The following is a 19027-nucleotide window of genomic DNA, read 5'->3' on the forward strand; positions in this document are numbered from 1 at the left end:
AATGTGGCATCTATATGTGTATCAGCACGGTGCCCTTCACACTGCCACAACGTTATATCTATATGTGATTCGTCACACTGCCACAACGTGGTATCTATATGTGATTCTTCACACTGCCACAATGTGGTATCTATATGTGATTCTTCAAACTGTCACAACGTGGTATCTATATGTGATTCTTCACACTGCTACAACGTGGTATCTATATGTGATTCTGCACGGTGCCCTTCACACTGCCACAACGTGGTATCTATATGTGATTCTTCACACTGCCACAACGTGGTATCTATATGTGATTCTTCACACTGCCACAACGTGGTATCTATATGTGATTCTTCACACTGCCACAACGTGGTATCTATATATGATTGTTCACACTGCCACAACGTGGTATCTATATGTGATTCTTCACACTGCCACAACGTGGTATCTATATGTGATTCTTCACACTGCCACAACGTGGTATCTATATGTGATTCTTCACACTGCCACAACGTGGTATCTATATGTGATTCTTCACACTGCCACAACGTGGTATCTATATGTGTATCTACACGGTGCCCTTCACACTGCCACAATGTGGTATCTATATGTGATTCTTCACACTGCCACAACGTGGTATCTATATGTGATTTGTCACACTGCCACAACGTGGTATCTATATGTGATTCTTCACACTGCCACAACGTGGTATCTATATGTGATTCTTCACACTGCTACAACGTGGTATCTATATGTGATTCTGCACGGTGCCCTTCACACTGCCACAACGTGGTATCTATATGTGTATCTGCACGGTGCCCTTCATACTGCCACAACGTGGTATCTATATGTGATTCTTCACACTGCCACAACGTGGTATCTATATGTGTATCTACACGGTGCCCTTCACACTGCCACAACGTGGTATCTATATGTGATTCTTCACACTGCCACAACGTGGTATCTATATGTGATTCTTCACACTGCTACAACGTGGTATCTATATGTGATTCTGCACGGTGCCCTTCACACTGCCACAACGTGGTGTCTATATGTGAATCTTCACACTCCCACAACGTGGTATCTATATGTGATTCTTCACACTGCCACAACTTGGTATCTATATGTGATTCTTCACACTGCCACAACGTGGTATCTATGTGTGTATCTACACTGTGCCCTTCACACTGCCACAACGTGGTATCTATATGTGTATCTGCACGGTGCCCTTCACACTGCCACAACGTGGTATCTATATGTGATTCTTCACACTGCCACAACGTGGTATCTATATGTGATTCTTCACACTGCCACAACATGGTATCTATATGTGATTCTTCACACTGCCACAACGTGGTATCTAAATGTGTATCTGCACGGTGCCCTTCACACTGCCACAACGTGGTATCTATATGTGATTCTTCACACTGCCACAACATGGTATCTATATGTGATTCTTCACACTGCCACAACGTGGTATCTATATGTGATTCTTCACACTGCCACAACGTGGTATCTAAATGTGATTCTTCACACTGCCACAACATGGTATCTATATGTGATTCTTCACACTGCCACAACGTGGTATCTATATGTGATTCTTCACACTGCCACAACGTGGTATCTATATGTGATTCTTCACACTGCCACAACGTGGTATCTATATGTGATTCTTCACACTGCCACAACGTGGTATCTATATGTGATTCTTCACACTGCCACAACGTGGTATCTATATGTGATTCTTCACACTGCCACAACGTGGTATCTATATGTGATTCTTCACACTGCCACAACGTGGTATCTATATGTGTATCTACACGGTGCCCTTCACACTGCCACAATGTGGTATCTATATGTGATTCTTCACACTGCCACAACGTGGTATCTATATGTGATTTGTCACACTGCCACAACGTGGTATCTATATGTGATTCTTCACACTGCCACAACGTGGTATCTATATGTGATTCTTCACACTGCTACAACGTGGTATCTATATGTGATTCTGCACGGTGCCCTTCACACTGCCACAACGTGGTATCTATATGTGTATCTGCACGGTGCCCTTCATACTGCCACAACGTGGTATCTATATGTGATTCGTCACACTGCCACAACGTGGTATCTATATGTGATTCTTCACACTGCCACAATGTGGTATCTATATGTGATTCTTCAAACTGTCACAACGTGGTATCTATATGTGATTCTTCACACTGCCACAACGTGGTATCTATATATGATTCTTCACACTGCCACAACGTGGTATCTATATGTGATTCTTCACACTGCCACAACGTGGTATCTATATGTGATTCTTCACACTGCCACAACGTGGTATCTATATGTGATTCTTCACACTGCCACAACGTGGTATCTATATGTGATTCTTCACACTGCCACAATGTGGTATCTATATGTGATTCTTCACACTGCCACAACGTGGTATCTATATGTGTATCTACACGGTGCCCTTCACACTGCCACAACGTGGTATCTATATGTGATTCTTCACACTGCCACAACGTGGTATCTATATGTGATTCTTCACACTGCTACAACGTGGTATCTATATGTGATTCTGCACGGTGCCCTTCACACTGCCACAACGTGGTATCTATATGTGAATCTTCACACTCCCACAACGTGGTATCTATATGTGATTCTTCACACTGCCACAACTTGGTATCTATATGTGATTCTTCACACTGCCACAACGTGGTATCTATGTGTGTATCTACACTGTGCCCTTCACACTGCCACAACGTGGTATCTATATGTGTATCTGCACGGTGCCCTTCACACTGCCACAACGTGGTATCTATATGTGATTCTTCACACTGCCACAACGTGGTATCTATATGTGATTCTTCACACTGCCACAACATGGTATCTATATGTGATTCTTCACACTGCCACAACGTGGTATCTATATGTGATTCTTCACACTGCCACAACGTGGTATCTAAATGTGATTCTTCACACTGCCACAACATGGTATCTATATGTGAATCTTCACACTGCCACAACGTGGTATCTATATGTGATTCTTCACACTGCCACAACGTGGTATCTATATGTGATTCTTCACACTGCCACAATGTGGTATCTATATGTGATTCTTCACACTGCCACAACGTGGTATCTATATGTGTATCTACACGGTGCCCTTCACACTGCCACAACGTGGTATCTACACGGTGCCCTTCACACTGCCACAACGTGGTATCTATATGTGATTCTTCACACTGCCACAACGTGGTATCTATATGTGTATCTACACGGTGCCCTTCACACTGCCACAGCGTGGTATCTACACGGTGCCCTTCACACTGCCACAACGTGGTATCTACACGGTGCCCTTCACACTGCCACAACGTGGTATCTACACGGTGCCCTTCACACTGCCACAACGTGGTATCTACACGGTGCCCTTCACACTGCCACAACGTGGTAGCTATGGTACAAAACAGTGGAGAAGTTAAGCCTCATGCTTCAACGCTCCTGGTAATTGCAGAAATTAACCTACTGTTTACCACATGGATCTACGTCAGCGGTCACCAACCTTTTCTGAATAAAGTTCCAGCTCGGAGTCAAAATGCAAGCCGCCATCTACTGATTAAAAAGCGTAAGCCTATGCAACATTAACCAATTAAAAACAGTTCTGGAGCAATGAGGTCTGTGCAGTAGACTATAGGCCCAGTACATTATCCCTGCATATTGGCTATGCTCAGTAGGCTATAGGCCCAGTACATTATCCCTACATATTGGCTATGCTCAGTAGGATATAGGCCCAGTACATTATCCCTGCATATTGGCTGTGCTCAGTAGGCTATAGACCCAGTACATTAGCCCTGCATATTGGCTATGCTCAGTAGGCTATAGACCCAGTACAATATCCCTGCATATTGGCTATGTTCAGTAGGCTATAGACCCAGTACATTATCCCTGCATATTGGCTATGCTCAGTAGGCTATAGACCCAGTACATTATCCCTACATATTGGCTATGCTCAGTAGCCTATAGACACAATACATTATCCCTGCATATTGGCTATGCTCAGTAGGCTATAGACCCAGTACATTATCCCTGCGTATCAGCTTTGCTCTGCAGGCTATAGACCCAGTACATTATCCCTGCATATTGGCTATGCTCAGTAGGCCCAGTACATTATCCCTGCATATTGTCTATACTCAGTAGGCTATAGACCCAGTACATTATCCCTGCATATTGGCTATGCTCAGTAGAATATAGGCCCAGTACATTATCCCTGCATATTGGCTGTGCTCAGTAGGCTATAGACCCAGTACATTATCCCTGCATATTGGCTATGCTCAGTAGGCTATAGAACCAGTACATTATCCCTGCATATTGGCTATGCTCATTAGGCCCAGTACATTATCCGTGCAAATTGGCTATACTCAGTAGGCTATAGACCCAGTACATTATCCCTGCATATTGGCTATGCTCAGTAGGCTATAGACCCAGTACATTATCCCTGCATATTGGCTATGCTCAGTAGGCTATAGACCCAGTACATTATCCCTACATATTGGCTATGCTCAGTAGCCTATAGACACAATACATTATCCCTGCATATTGGCTATGCTCAGTAGGCTATAGACCCAGTACATTATCCCTGCGTATCAGCTTTGCTCTGCAGGCTATAGACCCAGTACATTATCCCTGCATATTGGCTATGCTCAGTAGGCCCAGTACATTATCCCTGCATATTGGCTATACTCAGTAGGCTATAGACCCAGTACATTATCCCTGCATATTGGCTATGCTCAGTAGGCTATAGACCCAGTACATTATCCCTGCATATTGGCTATGCTCAGTAGGCTATAGACCCAGTACATTATCCCTACATATTGGCTATGCTCAGTAGCCTATAGACACAATACATTATCCCTGCATATTGGCTATGCTAAGTAGGCTATAGACCCAGTACATTATCCCTGCGTATCAGCTTTGCTCTGCAGGCTATAGACCCAGTACATTATCCCTGCATATTGGCTATGCTCAGTAGGCTATAGACCCAGTACATTATCCTTGCATATTGGCTATGCTCAGTAGTCTATAGACCCAGTACATTATCCCTGCATATTGGCTATGCTCAGTAGGCTATAGACCCAGTACATTATCCCTGCATATTGGCTATGCTCAGTAGGCTATAGACCCAGTACATTATCCCTACATATTGGCTATGCTCAGTAGCCTATAGACACAATACATTATCCCTGCATATTGGCTATGCTCAGTAGGCTATAGACCCAGTACATTATCCCTGCGTATCAGCTTTGCTCTGCAGGCTATAGACCCAGTACATTATCCCTGCATATTGGCTATGCTCAGTAGGCCCAGTACATTATCCCTGCATATTGGCTATACTCAGTAGGCTATAGACCAAGTACATTATCCCTGCATATTGGCTATGCTCAGTAGGCTATAGGCCCAGTACATTATCCCTGCATATTGGCTATGCTCAGTAGGCTATAGACCCAGTACATTATCCCTGCATATTGGCTATGCTCAGTAGGCCCAGTACATTATCCCTGCATATTGGCTATACTCAGTAGGCTATAGACCCAGTACATTATCCCTGCATATTGGCTATGCTCAGTAGAATACAGACCCCGTACATTATCCCTGCATATTGGCTATGCTCAGTAGGCTATAGACCCAGTACATTATCCCTACATATTGGCTATGCTCAGTAGCCTATAGACACAATACATTATCCCTGCATATTGGCTATGCTCAGTAGGCTATAGACCCAGTACATTATCCCCGCGTATCAGCTTTGCTCTGCAGGCTATAGACCCAGTACATTATCCCTGCATATTGGCTATGCTCAGTAGGCCCAGTACATTATCCCTGCATATTGGCTATACTCAGTAGGCTATAGACCCAGTACATTATCTCTGCATATTGGCTATGCTCAGTAGGCTATAGGCCCAGTACATTATCCCTGCATATTGGCTGTGCTCAGTAGGCTATAGACCCAGTACATTATCCCTGCATATCGGCTATGCTCAGTAGGCTACAGACCAAGTAATTTATCTCTGCATAACGGCTATGCTCAGTAGACTATAGACCCAGTACATTATCCCTGCATATCGGCTATGCTCAGTAGGCTATAGACCAAGTAATTTATCTCTGCATAACGGCTATGCTCAGTAGGCTATAGACCCAGTACATTATCCCTGCTCATTGGCTATGCTCAGTAGGCTATAGACCCAGTACATTATCCCTGCACATTGGCTATGCTCAGTAGGCTAAAGGCCTAGTACATAATTCCTGCATGTTGGCTATGCTCAGTAGGCTATAGGCCCAGTACATTATCCCTGCATATTGGCTATGCTCAGTAGGCTATAGACCCAGTACAATATCCCTGCATATTGGCTGTGCTCTGTAGACTCAAGGCCCAGTACATTATCCCTGCATATTGGCTATGCTCAGTAGCCCCAATACATTATCCCTGCATATTGTCTATGCTCAGTAGGCTATAGACCCAATACATTATCCCTGCATATTGGCTATGCTCAGTAGGCTATAGACCCAGTACATTATCCCTGCATATTGGCTGTGCTCAGTAGGCTATAGACCCAGTACATTATCCCTGCATATTGGCTATGCTCAGTAGGCTATAGACCCAGTACATTATCCTTGCATATTGGCTATGCTCAGTAGGCTATAGACCCAGTACATTATCCCTGCATATTGGCTATGCTCAGGAGCCTATAGACCCAATACATTATCCCTGCATATTGGCTACACTCAGTAGTCTATAGACCCAGTACATTATCCCTGCATATTGGCTGTGCTCAGTAGGCTATAGACCCAGTACATTATCCCTGCATATTGGCTATGCTCAGTAGGCTATAGACCCAGTACATTATCCTTGCATATTGGCTATGCTCAGTAGGCTATAGACCCAGTACATTATCCCTGCATATCGGCAATGCTCAGTAGGCTATAGGCCCAGTACATTATCTCTGCATATTGGCTATGCTCAGTAGTCTATAGACCCAGTACATTATCCCTGCATATTGGCTATGCTCAGTAGACTATAGACCCAGTACATTATCCCTGCATATCGGCTATGCTCAGTAGGCTATAGACCCAGTAAATTATCTCTGCATAACGGCTCTGCTCAGTAGGCTATAGACCCAGTACATTATCCCTGCATATTGGCTATGCTCAGTAGGCTATAGACCCAGTACATTATCCCTGCACATTGGCTATGCTCAGTAGGCGAAAGGCCTAGTACATAATTCCTGCATGTTGGCTATGCTCAGTAGGCTATAGGCCCAGTACATTATCCCTGCATATTGGCTATGCTCAGTAGGCTATAGACCCAGTACATTATCCCTGCATATTGGCTATGCTCTGTAGACTCAAGGCCCAGTACATTATCCCTGCATATTGGCTATGCTCAGTTGGCTATAGGCCCAGTACATTAGCCCTGCATATTGGCTATGCTCAGTAGGCCCAATACATTATCCCTGCATATTGTCTATGCTCAGTAGGCTATAGACCCAATACATTATCCCTGCATATTGGCTATGCTCAGTAGGCTATAGACCCAGTACATTATCCCTGCATATTGGCTATGCTGAGTAGGCTATAGACCCAGTACATTATCCCTGCATATCAGCTTTGCTCAGCAGGCTATAGACCCAGTACATTATCCCTGCATATTGGCTATGCTCAGTAGGGCCAGTACATTATCCCTGCATATTGGCTATACTCAGTAGGCTATAGACCCAGTACATTATCCCTGCATATTGGCTGTGCTCAGTAGGCTATAGACCCAGTATATTATCCCTGCATATTGGCTATGCTCAGTAGGCCCAGTACATTATCCCTGCATATTGGCTATGCTCAGTAGGCTATAGGCCCAGTACATTATCCCTGCATATTGGCTGTGCTCAGTAGGCTATAGACCCAGTACATTATCCCTGCATATTGGCTATGCTCAGTAGGCTATAGACCCAGTACATTATCCCTGCATATTGGCTATGCTCAGTAGGCCCAGTTCATTATCCCTGCATATTGGCTATACTCAGTAGGCTATAGACCCAGTACATTATCCCTGCATATTGGCTATGCTCAGTAGGCTATAGGCCCAGTACATTATCCCTGCATATTGGCTGTGCTCAGTAGGCTCAAGGCCCAGTACATTATCCCTGCATATTGGCTATGCTCAGTAGGCTATAGGCCCAGTACATTAGCCCTGCATATTGGCTATGCTCAGTAGGCCCAATACATTATCCCTGCATATTGTCTATGCTCAGTAGGCTATAGACCCAATACATTATCCCTGCATATTGGCTATGCTCAGTAGGCTATAGACCCAGTACATTATTCCTGCATATTGGCTATGCTCAGTAGGCTATAGGCTGCCTCTCACCCGACTCAGCGTCCCTCTGCCATCCTTCCCTCCACTGAGAAAAGGGGACACAGTCTTCCAGCTGATTGTCAGTCTAAGGGGAGGGAGGGGGCAGCGGTGAGGCTGCCTCTCACCCGACTCAGCGTCCCTCTGCCATCCTTCCCTCCACTGAGAAAAGGGGACACAGTCTTCCAGCTGATGGCGAAACTCAAGTCGCACTGCATTATTTCTGCCTCATGCGCTAATTAATGGTGTTACTCCTATGACCAGAGAAAGTTTAATATTCCTTTCTTTATAACAGACAAAAGCCAGGGCCAGCGGTCTAAGGCCTGAGGTCTAAGGTCTAAGGTCTGAGGTCTAAGGTCTGAGGTCTGAGGTCTAAGGTCTGAGGCCTAAGGTCTGAGGCCTAAGGTCTAAGGTCTAAGGTCTAAGGCCTAAGGTCTATGGTCTGAGGTCTGAGGTCTGAGGTCTAAGGTCTGAGGTCTAAGGTCTAAGGTCTAAGGCCTTACTTGGATCATCGTGCTCTAGCGACTCCTTGTGGCGGGTCGGGCGCCTGCAGGCTGACTTCGGTCGTCATTCGGATGGTGACACATTGGTGCAGCTGGCTCCCGGGTTAAGAGGAGAGCGGCTTGGCGGTTCATGTTTCAGAGGAGGCATGACTCGACCTTCTACTCTCCCGAGCAAGCAATGAGACAAGATCGTAATATCTCAAAATTGGAGAGACCACTTTGATATACTCATTCATTACAGCTGCAGTGCAGATTTTAGGATGTGGAAGTTGGCAAAATGTGCATTTTATGGCTTATAAAGGTGTTGAATAAAGTGTTGACAGGCTGAATAACAACTTAAACATGAAAACATTAGCTCGGTGCTGTATTCGTTGAGTCTTTCTAGTCATGGTTTTAGTTTTTAAATCTCACAGTATCAACTTTGCTGTGAGTTCAAGTGCACCCACAGCCAACATCACTAGGGATGCTGAATCAAGTGCACCCACAATCAACATCACTAGGGCTGTTGAATCAAGTGCACCCACAGCCAACATCACTAGGGATGCTGAATCAAGTGCACCCACAATCAACATCACTAGGGCTGCTGAATCAAGTGCACCCACAGCCAACATCACTAGGGATGCTGAATCAAGTGCACCCACAGCCAACAGCACTGTAGGTGCACTGCTGAATCAAGTGCACCTACCGCCAACAGCACTAGGACTGCTGAATCAAGTGCACCCACAGCTAACGGCACTAGGGCTGCTGAATCAAGTGCACCCACAGTCAACATCACTAGGGCTGCTGAATCAAGTGCACCCACAGCCAACATCACTAGGGATGCTGAATCAAGTGCACCCACAATCAACATCACTAGGGCTGCTGAATCAAGTGCACCCACAGCCAACATCACTAGGGCTGCTGAATCAAGTGCACCCACAATCAACATCACTAGGGCTGCTGAATCAAGTGCACCCACAGCCAACATCACTAGGGATGCTGAATCAAGTGCACGCACAGTCAACATCACTAGGGCTGCTGAATCAAGTGCACCCACAGCCAACAGCACAAGGGCTGCTGAATCAAGTGCACCCACAGCCAACATCACTAGGGATGCTGAATCAAGTGCACCCACAATCAACATCACTAGGGCTGCTGAATCAAGTGCACCCACAGCCAACATCACTAGGGATGCTGAATCAAGTGCACCCACAGCCAACAGCACTGTAGGTGCACTGCTGAATCAAGTGCACCTACCGCCAACAGCACTAGGACTGCTGAATCAAGTGCACCCACAGCTAACGGCACTAGGGCTGCTGAATCAAGTGCACCCACAGTCAACATCACTAGGGCTGCTGAATCAAGTGCACCCACAGCCAACATCACTAGGGATGCTGAATCAAGTGCACCCACAATCAACATCACTAGGGCTGCTGAATCAAGTGCACCCACAGCCAACATCACTAGGGCTGCTGAATCAAGTGCACCCACAATCAACATCACTAGGGCTGCTGAATCAAGTGCACCCACAGCCAACATCACTAGGGATGCTGAATCAAGTGCACGCACAGTCAACATCACTAGGGCTGCTGAATCAAGTGCACCCACAGCCAACAGCACAAGGGCTGCTGAATCAAGTGCACCCACAGCCAACATCACTAGGGATGCTGAATCAAGTCCACGCACAGTCAACAGCACTAGGACTGCTGAATCAAGTGCACCTACCGCCAACAGCACTAGGACTGCTGAATCAAGTGCACCCACAGTCAACATCATTAGGGCTGCTGAATCAAGTGCACCCACAGCCAACATCACTAGGGATGCTGAATCAAGTGCACCCACAGCCAACATCACTAGGGCTGCTGAATCAAGTGCACCCACAGTCAACATCACTAGGGCTGCTGAATCAAGTGCACCCACAGTCAACATCACTAGGGCTGCTGAATCAAGTGCACCCACAGCCAACAGTACTAGGGCTGCTGAATCAAGTGCACCCACAGTCAACATCACTAGGGCTGCTGAATCAAGTGCACCCACAGCCAACAGTACTAGGGCTGCTGAATCAAGTGCACCCATAGCCAACCTCACTTGGGCTGCTGAATCAAGTGCACCCACAGTCAACATCACTTGGGCTGCTGAATCAAGTGCACCCACAGTCAACATCACTAGGGCTGCTGAATCAAGTGCACCCACATCCAACATCACTAGGGATGCTGAATCAAGTGCACCCACAGTCAACATCACTAGGGCTGCTGAATCAAGTGCACCCACAGCCAACAGTACTAGGGCTGCTGAATCAAGTGCACCCATAGCCAACATCACTAGGGATGTAGAATCAAGTGCACCCACAGCCAACAGTGCCAAACAAATAAAGCCAATATGAATGCAAGGCTTTACAGTTGGGATTTTTACAAAAATGTTTGGTGATCGACTAGGAATGCCTTGGAGAACGGTTGGAGACCACTGGTGTAGAGAATCATTGTACTAAATTCATCTCTAAACTTCTGAGAAATATCTCTTCAATAACCAAAAATATTGTACTTTCACTTGTTTGAAGCTGGTGTACAACCCGAAAGTACAAGATGCAAAAATGAAACTTAAGAATGGGAAGCATAGAAGAAGTGCACATAGAATAGATCTACCGCTTCGTAGATTTGCTTTCAATGAGTCACATATCTATAACTTCTATTTCTATGTGAATTTGGGATCACCCAAAAAGGGACATATTACAAACCTCACGCAGAGACATACAAATGGTATCCGCAAGTTAATCTGACTCTGGGGAATTAGGTAAAGGGAACTCCTGAAGAATCTATTTCATCAAAAGGCATTCCCACCCTGTTGTCTACAAAATCATGGGAAGATTAGATCATCTATGTGACAGGTTGTTTCTCTCCAGGCGTTTCGTCATGGTAACGTGCATGTGGTTTCTCTCCAGGCATGTCGTCATGGGAACGTGCAGCACCTGGAACATCTGCTGTTTTACGGAGCCGACATGAGCTCTCAGAATGCCTCAGGGAACACTGCCCTGCACCTGTGTGGTCTATACAACCAGGTAACACTACACCTGTGTGGTCTATACAACCTGGTAACACTACACCTGTGTGGTCTATACAACCTGGTAACACTACACCTGTGGTCTATACAACCAGGTAATACTACACCTGTGTGGTCTATACAACCAGGTAACACTACACCTGTGTGGTCTATACAACCAGGTAATACTACACCTGTGTGGTCTATACAACCTGGTAACACTACACCTGTGTGGTCTATACAACCAGGTAACACTACACCTGTGTGGTCTATACAACCAGGTAACACTACACCTGTGTGGTCTATACAACCAGGTAACACTACACCTGTGTGGTCTATACAACCAGGTAACACTACACCTGTGTGGTCTATACAACCAGGTAACACTACACCTGTGTGGTCTATACAACCAGGTAACACTACACCTGTGTGGTCTATACAACCAGGTAATACTACACCTGTGTGGTCTATACAACCAGGTAACACTACACCTGTGTGGTCTATACAACCAGGTAACACTACACCTGTGTGGTCTATACAACCTGGTAACACTACACCTGTGTGGTCTATACAACCAGGTAACACTACACCTGTGGTCTATACAACCAGGTAATACTACACCTGTGTGGTCTACACAACCAGGTAACACTACACCTGTGTGGTCTATACAACCAGGTAATACTACACCTGTGTGGTCTATACAACCAGGTAACACTACACCTGTGGTCTATACAACCAGGTAACACTACACCTGTGTGGTCTATACAACCAGGTAACACTACACCTGTGGTCTATACAACCAGGTAATACTACACCTGTGTGGTCTACACAACCAGGTAATACTACACCTGTGTGGTCTATACAACCAGGTAACACTACACCTGTGTGGTCTATACAACCAGGTAAGACTACACCTGTGTGGTCTATACAACCAGGTAACACTACACCTGTGTGGTCTATACAACCAGGTAATACTACACCTGTGTGGTCTATACAACCAGGTAACACTACACCTGTGTGGTCTATACAACCAGGTAACACTACACCTGTGTGGTCTATACAACCAGGTAACACTACACCTGTGTGGTCTATACAACCAGGTAAGCAGGGCTGTTATGTGTGACTGACTGTGATGTTTCCTTTCTCAGGACGGCTGTGCCAGAGTTCTGCTGTTCAGAGGAACAAATAAAGACATTAAGAACTACAACAACCAAACAGCTTTTCAGGTAATGAACTACAACACAGAATGCAGTGTGATTTGGTATAGTTTTAATGCTTGTTTCTGACAATGGTTCACTGTGGATCCAAATAGAAAGATATATGTGTGTGTGTGTGTAGGTGGCCATCATTGCTGGGAATTTTGACCTGGCAGAGATCATTAAGATACATAAGGCCTCAGACGTAGGTGAGTCCATCCTGGACCCTGTGTGTTAATGTCTGTGTTTAACCATGGGGAACCCTAACCCTTCTCTGTGTGTTAATGTCTGAGTTTAACCATGTGGAACCCTAACCCTTCTCTGTGTGTTAATGTCTGTGTTTAACCATGTGGAACCCTAACCCTTCTCTGTGTGTTAATGTCTGAGTTTAACCATGTGGAACCCTAACCCTTCTCTGTGTGTTAATGTCTGTGATTAACCATGTGGATGTGGGGAACCCTAACCCTTCTCTGTGTGTTAATGTCTGTGTTTAACCATGTGGAACCCTAACCCTTCTCTGTGTGTTAATGTCTGTGATTAACCATGTGGATGTGGGGAACCCCAACCCTTCTCTGTGTGTTAATGTCTGAGTTTAACCATGTGGATGTGGGGAACCCTAACCCTTCGCTGTGTGTTAATGTCTGTGTTTAACCATGTGGAACCCTAACCCTTCTCTGTGTGTTAATGTCTGTGATTAACCATGTGGATGTGGGGAACCCAAACCCTTCTCTGTGTGTTAATGTCTGTGTTTAACCATGTGGAACCCTAACCCTTCTCTGTGTGTTAATGTCTGTGATTAACCATGTGGATGTGGGGAACCCAAACCCTTCTCTGTGTGTTAATGTCTGTGTTTAACCATGTGGATGTGGGGAACCCTAACCCTTCTCTGTGTGTTAATGTCTGTGATTAACCATGTGGATGTGGGGAACCCTAACCCTTCTCTGTGTGTTAATGTCTGTGTTTAACCATGTGGAACCCTAACCCTTCTCTGTGTGTTAATGTCTGTGATTAACCATGTGGATGTGGGGAACCCCAACCCTTCTCTGTGTGTTAATGTCTGTGTTTAACCATGTGGAACTCTAACCCTTCTCTGTGTGTTAATGTCTGTGATTAACCATGTGGATGTGGGGAACCCAAACCCTTCTCTGTGTGTTAATGTCTGTGTTTAACCATGTGGATGTGGGGAACCCTAACCCTTCTCTGTGTGTTAATGTCTGTGTTTAACCATGTGGATGTGGGGAACCCTAACCCTTCTCTGTGTGTTAATGTCTGTGTTTAACCATGGGGAACCCAAACCGTTCTCTGTGTGTTAATGTCTGTGTTTAACCATGTGGATGTTGGGAACCCTAACCCTTCTCTGTGTGTTAATGTCTGTGTTTAACCATGTGGATGTGGGGAACCCTAACCCTTCTCTGTGTGTTAATGTCTGTGTTTAACCATGTGGAACCCTAACCCTTCTCTGTGTGTTAATGTCTGTGTTTAACCATGTGGATGTGGGGAACCCTAACCCTTCTCTGTGTGTTAATGTCTGTGATTAACCATGTGGATGTGGGGAACCCTAACCCTTCTCTGTGTGTTAATGTCTGTGTTTAACCATGTGGAACCCTAACCCTTCTCTGTGTGTTAATGTCTGTGATTAACCATGTGGATGTGGGGAACCCTAACCCTTCTCTGTGTGTTAATGTCTGTGTTTAACCATGTGGAACCCTAACCCTTCTCTGTGTGTTAATGTCTGTGATTAACCATGTGGATGTGGGGAACCCCAACCCTTCTCTGTGTGTTAATGTCTGTGATTAACCATGTGGATGTGGGGAACCCCAACCCTTCTCTGTGTGTTAATGTCTGTGTTTAACCATGTGGATGTTGGGAACCCTAACCCTTCTCTGTGTGTTAATGTCTGTGTTTAACCATGTGGATGTGGGGAACCCTAACCCTTCTCTGTGTGTTAATGTCTGTGATTAACCATGTGGATGTGGGGAACCCTAACCCTTCTCTGTGTGTTAATGTCTGTGTTTAACCATGTGGAACCCTAACCCTTCTCTGTGTGTTAATGTCTGTGATTAACCATGTGGATGTGGGGAACCCTAACCCTTCTCTGTGTGTTAATGTCTGTGTTTAACCATGTGGAACCCTAACCCTTCTCTGTGTGTTAATGTCTGTGATTAACCATGTGGATGTGGGGAACCCCAACCCTTCTCTGTGTGTTAATGTCTGTGTTTAACCATGTGGATGTGGGGAACCCTAACCCTTCTCTGTGTGTTAATGTCTGTGTTTAACCATGTGGATGTGGGGAACCCTAACCCTTCTCTGTGTGTTAATGTCTGTGTTTAACCATGTGGAACCCTAACCCTTCTCTGTGTGTTAATGTCTGTGATTAACCATGTGGATGTGGGGAACCCTAACCCTTCTCTGTGTGTTAATGTCTGTGTTTAACCATGGGGAACCCTAACCCTTCTCTGTGTGTTAATGTCTGTGTTTAACCATGTGGATGTGGGGAACCCTAACCCTTCTCTGTGTGTTAATGTCTGTGTTTAACCATGTGGATGTGGGGAACCCTAACCCTTCTCTGTGTGTTAATGTCTGTGTTTAACCATGGGGAACCCAAACCGTTCTCTGTGTGTTAATGTCTGTGTTTAACCATGTGGAACCCTAACCCTTCTCTGTGTGTTAATGTCTGTGTTTAACCATGTGGAACCCTAACCCTTCTCTGTGTGTTAATGTCTGTGTTTAACCATGTGGATGTGGGGAACCCAAACCCTTCTCTGTGTGTTAATGTCTGTGTTTAACCATGTGGATGTGGGGAACCCTAACCCTTCTCTGTTTCTCAGTGCCTTTCAGAGAGAGCCCTTCCTATTCCTCAAAGCGCCGACGTCTGGGTGGGGCCAATAATGTTGGTGTGTGTGGCTCATCATCTCCCCGTTATCTGATTCGCTCAGCCAGCGACAACGCTCTGGAAAGCCCCGCCTCTTCTTCCCCCGGCCCCTCCCTCCACAGCCTGGAGAACACAAACACTTCCAACCGGCAGGCAGACACACACAGCCTTCGCAGACAGACACGGCGCCTCAGGTACACACGCAGCTGTCGCAGACAGACACGGCACCTCAGATACACAGACAGCCTTCGCAGACAGACTTGGCGCCTCAGGTGCACAGACAGCCTTTGCAGACAGACACGGCGCCTCAGGTGCACAGACAGCCTTCGCAGACAGACACGGCGACTCAGGTACACAGACAGCATTCGCAGACAGACACGGCGCCTCAGGTACACACGCAGCGGTCACAGACAGACACGGCGCCTCAGATACACACACAGACTTCGCAGACAGACACGTCGCCTCAGGTACACACACAGCCTTCGCAGGCAGACATGGCGCCTCAGGTACACACACAGCCTTCGCAGGCAGACTCGGCGCCTCAGATACACACACAGACACACACAGACCGACCGACAGAGACACACAGACAGACAGACAGACAGACAGACAGACAGACAGACAGACAGACAGACAGACAGACAGACAGACAGACAGACAGACAGACAGACAGACAGACAGAGAGACAGACAGACAGACAGACAGACCGGCAGACAGACAAACAGGCAGACAGGCAGACAGGCAGACAGACACACAGACACACAGACAAATACACACACACACAGGCAGACAGACAGAGATACACACCTGCCTGCGTGCTTGTGTGTGTATGTCTGTGTGTCCGTGCTTGTGTGTGTATGTCTGTGTGTCCATGCTTATGTGTGTGTATGTCTGTGTGTGCGCGTGCGTGCGTGCACGTGCGTGCGTGTGTATGTCTGTGTTTTCATGTGTGTTTGTATAGCCCGAGTGGCAGGCTACAGAGGGACCCCAGCCCGCCCCCATCTCCCCCCAGCCCAGTGCAGCATGGGAAACGTAGGCTGTACAGCGCCGTGCCGGGGAGGACGTTCATCGCTACCCGCTCTCACACACCGCAGGGCCCCGGAGAGATCAGCCTGCATCGTGGGGAGAGGGTCAAAGGTCAGACACTCCTCTCTCTCCAATCGGCTGTCTTTCCACACTGTCCAATTTGCTGTCTCCTCCTCACTGTCCAATCAGTTGTTAGAGGAACCAGCAGACAGGGACAGGGTTAGAGGAACTAACAGACAGGGAACTAACAGACAGGGTTAGAGGAACTAACAGACAGGGAACTAACAGACAGACAGGATTAGAGGAACCAACAGACAGGGTTAGAGGAACTAACAGACAGGGAACTAACATACAGGGTTAGATGAACCAACAGACAGGGTTAGAGGAACTAACAGACAGGGAACTAACAAACAGGGTTAGAGGTACTAACAGACAGGGAACTAACAGACAGACAGGATTAGAGGAACCAACAGACAGGGTTAGAGGAACTAACAGACAGGGAACTAACATACAGGGTTAGATGAACCAACAGACAGGGTTAGAGGTACTAACAGACAGGGTTAGAGGAACTAACAGACAGGGTTAGAGGAACAAAAATACAGGGAACTAACAAACAGGGTTAGAGGTACTAACAGATAGGGAACCAACAGACAGGGTTAGTGGAACCAACAGACAGGGTTAGAGGAACCAACAGACAGGGTTAGAGGTACTAACGGAAAGGGAACTAACAGACGGTTAGAGGAACTAACAGACAGGGTTAGAGGAACTAACAGACAGGGTTAGAGGTACTAACAGAAAGGGAACTAACAGACGGTTAGAGGAACTAACAGACAGGGTTAGAGGAACTAACAGACAGGGTTAGAGGTACTAACAGACAGGGTTAGAGGTACTAACAGACAGGGAACTAACAGACAGGGTTAGAGGAACTAACAGACAGGGAACTAACAGACAGGGTTAGAGGTACTAACAGATAGGGAACTAACAGACTGGGTTAGTGGAACCAACAGACAGGGTTAGAGGTACTAACGGAAAGGGAACTAACAGACGGTTAGAGGAACTAACAGACAGGGTTAGAGGTACTAACAGACAGGGTTAGAGGTACTAACAGACAGGGAACTAACAGACAGGGTTAGAGGAACTAACAGACAGGGAACTAACAGACAGGGTTAGAGGAACTAACAGACAGGTTTAGAGGTACTAACAGACAGGGTTAGAGGTACTAACAGACAGGGAACTAACAGACAGGGTTAGAGGTACTAATAGACAGGGTTAGAGGAACTAACAGACAGGGTTAGAGGAACTAACAGACAGGGAACTAACAGACAGGGTTAGAGGTACTAACAGACGGGGTTAGAAGAACTAACAGACAGGGTTAGAGGTACTAACAGACAGGGTTAGAGGTACTAACAGACAGGGTTAGAGGTACTAACAGACAGGGAACTAACAGACAGGGTTAGAGGTACTAACAGACAGGGTTAGAGGTACTAACAGACAGGGAAGTAACAGACAGGATTAGAGGTACTAACAGACAGGTTTAGAGGAACCAACAGACAGGGAACTAACAGACAGGGTTAGAGGTACTAACAGACAGGGTTAGAGGAACTAACAGACAGGGAACTAACAGACAGGGAACTAACAGACAGGGAACTAACAGACAGGGTTAGAGGAACTAACAGACAGGGAACTAACAGACAGGGAACTAACAGACAGGGAACTAACAGACAGGGTTAGAGGAACTTACAGACAGGGTTAGAGGTACTAACAGACAGGGTTAGAGGAACTAACAGACAGGGAACTAACAGACAGGGAACTAACAGACAGGGAACTAACAGACAGGGTTAGAGGAACTAACAGACAGGGAACTAACAGACAGGGAACTAACAGACAGGGAACTAACAGACAGGGTTAGAGGAACTTACAGACAGGGTTAGAGGTGCTAACAGACAGGGAACTAACAGACAGGGTTAGAGGTGCTAACAGACAGGGAACTAACAGACAGGGTTAGAGGTGCTAACAGACAGGGAAC

The 19027-nt window shown here is 46.2% G+C and overlaps 1 protein-coding gene across 5 annotated transcripts in view; it reads left to right on the forward strand.

The window, feature by feature from the left end:
* LOC118947678 (SH3 and multiple ankyrin repeat domains protein 3-like) overlaps positions 1 to 19027 on the forward strand; it is a 137478-nt gene that overhangs the window by 53591 nt on the left and 64860 nt on the right. For all 5 annotated transcript variants that reach the window (XM_036972637.1, XM_036972633.1, XM_036972634.1 and 2 more), the window contains 5 exons: positions 11810 to 11926; positions 13056 to 13133; positions 13246 to 13312; positions 15932 to 16169; positions 16937 to 17112. In XM_036972637.1, the coding sequence (XP_036828532.1) occupies positions 11810 to 11926; positions 13056 to 13133; positions 13246 to 13312; positions 15932 to 16169; positions 16937 to 17112 (676 nt within the window). The remainder of the gene's footprint in view (positions 1 to 11809; positions 11927 to 13055; positions 13134 to 13245; positions 13313 to 15931; positions 16170 to 16936; positions 17113 to 19027) is intronic.

The sequence above is a fragment of the Oncorhynchus mykiss genome, unplaced genomic scaffold (genome assembly GCF_013265735.2).
Source record: "Oncorhynchus mykiss isolate Arlee unplaced genomic scaffold, USDA_OmykA_1.1 un_scaffold_188, whole genome shotgun sequence".
Taxonomy (NCBI): domain Eukaryota; kingdom Metazoa; phylum Chordata; class Actinopteri; order Salmoniformes; family Salmonidae; genus Oncorhynchus; species Oncorhynchus mykiss.